The sequence below is a fragment of the Barbus barbus genome (genome assembly GCF_936440315.1).
Source record: "Barbus barbus genome assembly, chromosome: 13".
NCBI classification, from domain to species: domain Eukaryota; kingdom Metazoa; phylum Chordata; class Actinopteri; order Cypriniformes; family Cyprinidae; genus Barbus; species Barbus barbus.
The window spans coordinates 23,651,538-23,661,845 of NC_136741.1; the positions used below are offsets into that span (position 1 = coordinate 23,651,538).

Here is a 10,308-nt window from a genome sequence, read left to right on the forward strand (position 1 = left end):
TGGTGGAGGCTACAATAACTTCTTCTGGTGCAAACTCGCTTACATTCACTGTGAATATATACATATCTCCAACAGTCCACATTTCCCCCTGTGAAAAACAGATTTTCATTGTTAGTTCCTTATTGAGTTCATAGTAATATGTTCATTGTGTTAGAACAAATTCAAAGTCTACAACATAGTGCAGATCTCACCTTTGAATCAATGCTTGCCATTGTAGATTTGTTTGGTTGGAGCAAACAAAGATAAGTGCACTTAATCCAGCTCTTTAATTCACTGAAAACGATTTTGTCTGCTTGGTAATTGGTGAGTTTTGATGCTCATTTGCACAGTGTAATTATTTAGACCAGTGCAATGCTTACTTTTATACCAGTGGCTGCTTCTGGGGTTTTGGGTGAGGCATGTATGATGTCAATGTGCAGAATGTATCATATATGAGAGAGAACAGATTCATCTTGTTGGATGTTAATAATTCTGTCTTTTCAGCCCTGAATTTATTTGAAACAGTCTGTTAAGGAATTCCCTCTGTAGAAGTCTTCAAAAAATATTTTATATATATTTATAAATATATATTGAATTTTGGCCACGTTTATATAAATATATATTTGGTTTTTATTGCTTCTTATGTCCTCATTTGTAAGTCGTTTTGGATAAAAGCGTCTGCTAAATGACTAAATAAAAAAAATTAAAAAAAATATCATGAAAAACTAAATGTACTATTGATTGATTACAAATGTAAGATTTGATCATAGTTGAAAATATGAGACTCAACCTAGCAACAAATACAGATAAACACAACAGCAGCTAGAGAGCTAATGTGAAATTCTTGATCCTCATTACAGCTGTCAAATCAAAACTGAATAACCAGTTGTTTCGTTATTTTTTAGTGTACGTCATGGAAGATTAAATATTAAGCGTGTACAATAAATAAGACCCTTTAATTTTCCTCTCGCTTTGACTTTCAGCTCAAGTCGACATGGGACTTTTATTCTGAAACATCCGCAGGTGTGGTGGCCATTTGTTTCCGCTTTACTTCCTCTTGCTTCATCTCGTTTTTCGTAATCCGGTTCATTGATCAATTTTGTCGGCGGGCTTTTTTTTTTTTTTAACGTGACCGAAATGTACATCTAATACTATTTTCACTTTAAAAAATATTACAAAACATTTGCAACACACAGCACTGATAAATCAGATACCGATCTACGCGCTGTTTTTAACTAAACGATCCCCAGCGCCTGGCCGGGCAGAAAGGCCACAATGAAGCTCACGGACAATGTGCTGCGGAGTTTCAGGGTTGCGAAGGTTTTCCGAGAGAATTCGGACAAAATCAACTGCTTTGACTTCAGTTCAAATGGCGAAAGTGTAATATCGAGTAGCGATGACGATTCGATTGTCTTATACGACTGCCAGGAGGGAAAGTAAGTCGCTTATAAATTCCTCATTGTGATTTTTCCTATAACTGGCTGGTGTTCCGTGATTTGGTCTTAATGGGCTTTAAAACATTGATCTTTGTTACATGAGCATTACTGTGAGAGATGTGAAAGGTTAAGATTACCCCAGTAAGAGATTTATGAGCTTTACTGTTCATAGAGAGTATTGTGGTTTGAACATGTTTATGTGCAGTAGCGATTTCCGAATCGTTTGAGTTGAATCTTTTCAGTGAATCTGTTGAGTCGGTTCACTGAACCCAGTGTCTTAATGTTTTATGCGCTGGCTCACGGCGGCAACTAAATAAACTGTAACGTATGAATTTTTAATAAACACCATTTAATAACCGGTATGGCTTTATAGTGATATGCCTCGCTGGGATGTCAAGGACCACGAAATGACGTAAAAGAACCGCCGAATCTTTCACTGGAACTTTTCAACGAGTATTTCGAAGGAACCGATTCGCGGAAATGAGTCGAATGTAGAGTCTGAATGAGAGGTCGCGTGCTAACCGTTAGCATACACGCCTCCTTTCAAGCCCGCCTTGTGACTGTACTGTAAAGCTTAGTATTTTATTTTTAGCGGTTAGTGTTTCGTAATACACCCACACACAATTGCATTGATCTAAATAAGCGATCAGATTAACTGTATTTCCGTTTCTGTCCTTTATATCAGACCCAAACGGACGCTTTACAGTAAGAAGTATGGTGTGGATCTCATCAGATACACTCATGCCGCCAACACTGTCGTCTACAGCTCCAACAAGATTGATGGTACGACTCTATAAAGTCTTATGATATTGTGTTGTGTTGCAGTTCCTATGCCGTTCAGTTTGGCCATACTATGGATAAAATTGTACCTTTTTTTTGTTTTTGTTTTCTTGTCTGTAAAAACAGTCAATGACAGTATTTTTCTGCAGTGTGATATGCTTTATTTGACCTAAAAGTAGACAATTTTTAAAATGTTTTCTATATTTTTTAATTGTGCAATTTTATTACTTTATATTAAATGACTATTTGTTATTTATATTTATTTTAGGTGTTTATTACTTATCGTTTTTTTTTTTTTTTTATGTTTAAGTGATTTGCTCAAAGCTTTACTGCTGGTGTTTGTGTCTGCCTGTGCCTGCTCTGGGTTGAGGTAGTTGTTTGTACAGTTTTTAGGGTCTGTTATTCTGCCCTGTTAAGGAGTTAACTGTACAGGCTACTGCCTTGCCCAGGGTTGAGCCTGTTCATCGGACACCTTATACAGTACATTTTATCGATTCACAAGTAAAATCTTGTAGCTTTTCTTTGAGCTGATATTGATATTTTCTTCTCACTACCAATGTGGTACTACAGATACTATTCGATACCTCTCCCTACATGACAATAAGTACATTCGCTACTTTCCTGGACACAATAAGAGGTGAGGGTTTGTGACATTAAACTTTCTTTTCTTGTTTATTGGTGTTGAGTTATAGTGCCTGTGTTTATGTATTTTATCCTGTTTCAGGGTTGTTGCTCTGTCTATGTCTCCTGTTGATGACACATTCATCTCTGGCTCACTTGATAAAACTATTCGTCTGTGGGACCTTCGCTCACCTAACTGTCAAGTAAGCAGTTTTTCATTTTGAGTTAGTGTGTGTTTTTCTTATTAGTCTATACTAGATTTTAATCTTGGTTGTGTTCACAGGGCCTTATGCATCTGCAAGGGAAGCCTGTGTGTTCATTTGATCCAGAGGGATTGATTTTTGCTGCGGGAGTGAATTCTGAGATGGTCAAACTTTACGATCTGCGCTCGTTTGATAAGGTAATTGTATTAAACTGCATCCTAGAAGCAGTCTTTTAAATGGTAAAAATTTATACATTTGTATCACACCCCTTGCCTCAGGGTCCATTCGCCACGTTTAAACTACAATATGAGCGAACATGTGAGTGGACGGGTCTCAAGTTCAGCAACGACGGAAAGCTCATTCTGGTCTCCACCAATGGTGGAACACTCAGAGTGCTGGATGCTTTCAAAGGAGCAGTGCTCCACTCATTTGGGGTGAGAAATTAGTGTAATTTTGAATAGGATTTTGCCAAAGTTTGGCTTTAAGATTAAGAGTGTGTCTCATGGAGTCTTTCTTCTTCACTGCAGGGCTATAACAACAGTAAAGGTGTCATTCTGGAGGCCTCTTTCACGCCAGACTCTCAGTTCGCCATGATTGGTAAGTCTTTACCAATAGATTCAGAAAGGACTAGAGATGTGTTCACAGAGAGTGATGCCTGTCTCCTCAACATTTTGCTTTCCAGGATCAGAAGATGGAAAGATCCATGTATGGAATGCTGAGAGTGGAATGAAAGTAGCACTTCTTGATGGGAAGCACACTGGTCCAGTCACCTGTCTACAGTTTAACCCCAAATTCATGACATTTGCCAGTGCCTGTTCTAACATGGTAAGAGTTAACCATAAAGTAGAAATAAATCTGATATATTTGTTATAGCTCAGTCCAGATGGAATATGTGCACTCCAAACACCCTCCCAACACTGATCACTGGTGAAACATATAATATACTTACATTTTTGTAGTTTTTATTTATTGTTTGGATTTATGGAGATTTGCTAAAAATGTACTCAAACTCATGCACATCTTGAATGACCCGAGGGTGTTTCTTCATCAGAATGGATTTGGAGAAATTTAACGTCATTGCTCACAAATTGATCCTCTGCAGTGAATGGGTGCTGTCAGAATGAGTGTTCAAACAGCTGATAAAAACATCAAATAATCTAAAAGTAATGATTCAAGTCTATTGATTAATGTCTTGTAAAGTGAAAAACTGCTCGTTTGTAAGAAACAAACCAATAAAGGCATTTTCTCTTTAATCTTCTGGCCAAAATGCAAGTCTATAATCCATAATAATGCTTCCTCCAGTGAAAAAGTCTATCCACTTTTGTCCTTCCACATCACAATCCACCGGCACATTTGCACCCATCCACTGTAGACCAGTGTTTCTCAACTGGTGGGGTCGCGGAGTGTACAGCGAAAGAAACATCAACAACAAAAAACGTAATTCTAAATCTTTTTCTGATGCCAGACTTTTATTTTAAAAGACGTGCATGAAAGCAGTTTACACTTCTGTCTGATGCAGAGTGCCTGATTAAAAATGTGCTGTCCTGATTCAGTATATATATATATATATATATATAGCATATGTATGTATGAAGAGTTAATTTACAAAAAAACGATAAACCCCACTTAAAAAAAAAAAAGAGCTGATTGCTGTGCATTATTCTCCACATATAGCGCTATCTGAGCCCTAAACACGTTTTGTCAAAAAAGCCGGTATTGTCCACTTTCAAAACATCGCGAGTTCACGGTTTACTGCAGAAGCCGACAAGCTTGTTGTTTTTGAACAGAAGCCGATAAGTCCATTTTAGCGAATCAGCGCGCTGTATTGAGGTCAGGTGACAAGGCTACTTTCACTTTGAAAAGACGTGCTAGCTGAGAGGAGTTTCGTCAAAGCTGACTAAAAGTGATCGAGGATGGATAATTTTGACGAACTTGATGAACCTGTGATATCTTCTTCAGGGCGTAAAAGGACAATAAAAGCTGAAACGTTTTCACGGAACCCTGCAAAAGCAGCAATGAACTCTTCATGTATGTGTGTGGGGATAAAAACATCCCGCGAAGCCGCTCTGACGTCCCGATCTGAATCCTATGATCCGCAACACGCGATCAGATTGGATCGCTTCCAAACAGTGAATCATTTTGCGACGCAATGGTTTAACTTATTCTGAGTTTCAAAAAGCTCCGTTGTGTTCTTTGCTCGCGTTCTCTATATAATTTATTCGTTGTTTGAATAACTGTGGAAATTAAATCATTACAATTAATAGGCCTACAGTATGCCTACAATATTTTTATTAAACTGCGATCACGTAGGGTTGTGCGATATCGTCTGCGATTAATATCGCAATTGTTGTTTTAACGATGTGCAATTTGACAATATTGAGTATTTTGCAAAAACCAAACAAAACACCTACGGAGTGCACGCATACATTAGCCCAGTGGTGATGAAGGGGGTTAAACAGTAAGAGTGTGTTCTTTCACTGCAAGATTCTGTCTATTAAAATGCATTAAGAATGATCGCAAAATTCAAAATATGGGGGCAGAAAATGTATATATTTACGTTTCATATAGTTAAAATCACACGAGTGCCATTTTTTCCTTCAAAAATAAGCATGATTACAAATGTGATATTGATTTTGTACAACAGTTCAATAAACAATAAGTTAATATTAAGAGACTTACATTTTAGACACCATATTGCCTGTTTTTGCACCATTTCGCCGACAAAAAATAATTCCAAACAACTACAGCGCTGATTTGCGTCTCTGAGCAACATTACAGTGCTTCGTTCCTGAATGAATCAACCGTTAAATGATTCGGTTCAATCGGAATGACTGACTTATTACCAGCGACTTTCTGCCACCTACTGGTGGTTTTAATTTCACATTTAAAGTCTATTTTCATTTTTAAAATAATATCAATGTTCAATGTTTTGTTTAATATGTAAAAGAAAATGCATTTTTAACTGGTTAAAGCACTTCATGTCCCTCTGAGCTGCATTAAATAGTGTGTAAATACATCTAAATACCACTTCAGATGCAAATTATGCAAAGATTAATTTTGATACTGGTTTCATTTGTTTGGCAACAGCCTAAATGTGCATTATTATCTTAATTGACTGATTAAATGTAACAATTTGACTCAAAAGATGTACACTTTTAGAAAAAAATTGCTTTATTAAAGGTAAAAATCAATTTAAACTTAAATGAAAAGATTAATTTATCACACAATAACACACTGCAAAATATCGTCTAATTATTGTTATCGAAAAAATATATATATTGAGAGATCCTTTTTTTTAAATATAGCACACCCCTAAGATCACGTTAAATACAGTTTTTGTCGTATTAAAAACATTTCATAAAATTTTTCAAACGCATGCCCCCCTCTGTTTTTTTTTTTCACAAATCGCACCCTGTATATGTGTGTGTGTGTGTATATATATATATATATATATATATATATATATGTGTGGTAGGGGTGTGCGATATGACGATTTTTGATCGTGGACGATAAAAATGTCTCCACGATCTGCTTTTTAAGAAATATCGTAGTATCGCGCTACCGCGCACATTGTCAAATACAGTTCTGGCGCCGCCGTCTCTATATACTGTACAACACCACATACAGCAGTAGAGTTACTCAGACAGGACACTGCACTTATTCGCGATCGCAAAAGTACATTATTTGCATAAAAGCCTTGCTGGTTAAATGTTTAATTCGCGCGCTGGTCTGACGTGCGCTTGTTCTGAGCGCATACACCTGAAGCACGCGCACTAAAACGCCTGTCTAACAGCGCCTGATTACTCAACTAAGTTATATTTTGCGCTAATACTGTCAAAACACACAAGGTTTACATACAGACTGAGTTGGTTATCTCTAAAATGAAAGTAAATAGTTAAGAGAGAAACGGATGCGTGCCTGTACTGTATATTAGATGCGTGCAGCTCTTAAAGGGACAGGACACTAAACATGCTGTCGACTGTCATTAAAGGGATAGTTCACCCTAAAATTAAATTTCTGTCATTATTTACTCAGTGGAAAACCAAACAGTTGCTGGTCTACATTGACTTTGATAGTAGGAAAGAAAAATCCTATGGAAGTCACTGAGGACCAGCAACTGTTTGGTTTTCCACCTTCTTCAAAATAGCATTTATAAATGTTCAGCACAAGAAAGAAACTCATTCCGGTTTAAAACAACTTTTGAGTAAATGATGATATAAAAATACAACATTATGACAGAATTGACAGACAGATGACAGAATATTAATTTGTGGGGGAACTATTCATTTAACGTTAACAAAACAACAAAACGCAAAAGAGAAAAATCACTCACTATTCTTGACTGAAAATCTTTAATACAGTTGCTTTAGGAATCAGTCTATCTAGTGTTTTATTTTTATATTTGTTCATTCAATTTCATTGAATGCTCTGCTAAATACACCTATTGTACCTGGAAATAAAGCACTGTTTGTTTTATTTGTATATTATGTGTATCTTTGTTCTTATTTTTTAATAAGAAAAATAAAATAATGACAAAGATTTTTTATCTTCACCCACTTTGGCCTAAATATCTGCCATGCATCTTTGTCTTTCTAGTTTGGCTGTAATGCTCAGACAACTTGTAAAACCAAAATAGTAAAACTAACAAAGAATCGTGATAAAAATCGTGAATCGTGATATTTCTATAAAAAATCGTGATATGATATTTTTCCCATATCGCCCACCCCTATGTGTGTGTATATATTTATAAAGTGGGTCGCTGCTTGATGACCATGGGAAAATGTGGGTCCCAAAGGCCAAACCAGTTGAGAACCACTGCTGTAGAGGATCCAGTGGTAAGCTAATGATATAATATTTAAGTTCTCCAAATCTGCTCAGAAGAAGAAACAAACTCATCTACATCTTGTATGGCCTAAAGTTGAGTACATTTTCATTTTTGGGTGAACTACTCCTTAAATGTAGGAATGGGTGCTCGGAACAATTAAAAACTGCCATATTCCCCTGCAGGCCAGATTATGGTTGTAGAAATACTAGGGCTGCACAATTAATCGAAATTAAATCACAGTTGTGATTAGGCAAAAGCTGCGATTGTCATGCTTATCTTTAAAATATATTTATAATGCAATGTTAAGTGAGTTTGGAATAAGAAACATGTTATTAAAGGTTCACAAATGCTTATGTTTGGGAAGATGTTTGACGCATGTTGCTTTTTCAAATGCACATTATAAACAACTCCAACTCGCCGGGTAAAGGCTCGATGGTGTGCAGAAGCAGGTTCAGATGGAGCAGCATTTACTACACAGAACCGTAGTTCATTGACAGCAAACTGCTTTCATAATCACAGAACAATATAAGCGCAATTAAATTGGTCTGCGATTATGAAAGAGGTTTTGCGTAGCTCGTCAGTGAACTACGGCTTCATTGTTAGTTTCCAGTCGCATCGTATCCCTTTTAGCCACAAACCTGGAACAATGTTCATTACCTTTCTTCTGCGAAAGTTTCCGCAGAGAGTGCCCTCTGGCCTTCGGATGGAAATAGACTTCTGATCACAGAACTGTGCTTCACTGAAAGATACGCATGACAATCGCAATTAATCGTGCAGCCCTACTGCAGTAGTCACTGTGCACCACTTAATATGTATGGTAAAATCTCACCTCCACAGGCATTCTGGTTACCTACGATTGATGACTGAGGGGCCGTGGTCAGAAGTCAGCCTCTGTGACGTGTTCTTCCAGCAGGTGGCATCATTCACCTTTATCTTGGAGTTTCGCACATGGAGTTGCTCACCATAGGACTTTTGAACTGTAAATAGATTGGCCTTGATGCCAAGTTGTATTTCTTTATTCATTTTATATCTGTATCATTAAAACCTTCTTTGTAAAACATTGTAAAGTAATCTGTTCACATTTTCTGTTTTGTTTATAAGGTTGTAACAAGGTACTCAATCAAATTGACTGTAAAACATTTCTGCAGATGTGATCTTAGCTAATCAAATTATACCAGAACTCAACATCTGTAGGTTTAGCATCTTGTGAGTCTGAAAAATTAAACATGTTTATAGAACTGTCCAAAGATATTGTTTTGAAGCTTTTCCGACATGCTAAAAGCTGATGTGTGTAGCTCAACAAAATTCCACCTGTGAGTGCGAATTGCTTTTATGCCGTTCTTTTACTGGGTTTTGTTTTCTTGTTTTTGTACTGTGCTTTTGCCTTACTGCTATATTTTTAATCGCTTATAAAAACAAATCTCATACCAATATACACACTGACCACCCCTCTCTCGAGTTTCATTTTGTTCAAGTTACATTGCACTTATTGAGGAAACGGTTGTTTATGCTGATTTTGAGTGAAGAAGGGGGGGAATGTTAATTATATGCCTGTTTTCTCTTTAATTCACTAAATCTTTCAAGAGGCTACTTTGCATCCAAATGGGTGTTTTCATTTGTTTTCTCAGGTTAGTTGTCAGTAGGGTTAAAGGAACACTCCACTTTTTTTTGGAAATAGGCTCATTTTACAACTCCCCTAGAGTTAAACAGTTTTTACCGTTTTTGAATCCATTCAGCCGGGTCTGGCGGTAGCACTTTTAGTTTACCATAGATCATTGAATCGGATTAGACCATTAGCATTTGGTCATCAAAAATGACCAAAGCGTTTCGATAATTTTCCTATTTAAAACTCGACTCTTCTGTAGTTACATCGTGTACTAAGACTGACGGAAAATGAAAAGTTGCGATTTTCTGGGCCGATATGGCTAGGAACTATCCTCTCATTCTGGCGTAATAATCAAGGAACTTTGCTGCCGTACCATGGGTGCAGCAGGCGCAATGATATTACGCAGCGCCTGAAAGTAGTTCCCAGCTATATCATAACATTTTTCCTAGCCGGGAACTATTTTCAGGCGCTGCGTAATATCATTGCGCCTGCAGCAACGTTCTTTGATTATTACGCCAGAATGAGAGGATAGTTGGGGTGACCATTTTTTCGGAGACAGTCCCGGTTTTTGTTGTCTTGAACCCGACTGTACCGAAATGTCTCTGTTTTACAGCATGTTCAAAACAGCCCTCAATTTCAAACACATTGCAAAAAAAAATGTCCAATCACCAGAGGAATCGTGTAGTGATTATATCTTACCAGCAGAGGGAGCTGCGAGCTACACTGATCGCTTGTTCTTGCCCCTATTACTCCAGTGATGAAAAACTGTATTTTCATCAATTATCAAAAGATACATCGTTTATCCCTTTATCGGGATATTTGGTAACTTAATCGACCATTCATAATGGCGTTTACGCA

General features: G+C 37.1%; 1 protein-coding gene across 1 annotated transcript; it reads left to right on the forward strand.

Annotated features, from left to right (window-relative positions):
• Window positions 1-984: 984 nt before the first annotated feature.
• On the forward strand, window positions 985-9,296 carry LOC306879509 (WD repeat-containing protein 82-like). Its single transcript, XM_079432509.1, has 9 exons — window positions 985-1,415; window positions 2,101-2,198; window positions 2,766-2,832; window positions 2,920-3,019; window positions 3,100-3,216; window positions 3,298-3,453; window positions 3,547-3,616; window positions 3,702-3,844; window positions 8,682-9,296. The coding sequence occupies exons 1-9, from the start codon at window positions 1,255-1,257 to the stop codon at window positions 8,709-8,711; spliced, it is 942 nt and encodes a 313-aa protein (XP_079288635.1). The 5' UTR covers window positions 985-1,254; the 3' UTR covers window positions 8,712-9,296.
• Window positions 9,297-10,308: the final 1,012 nt, after the last annotated feature.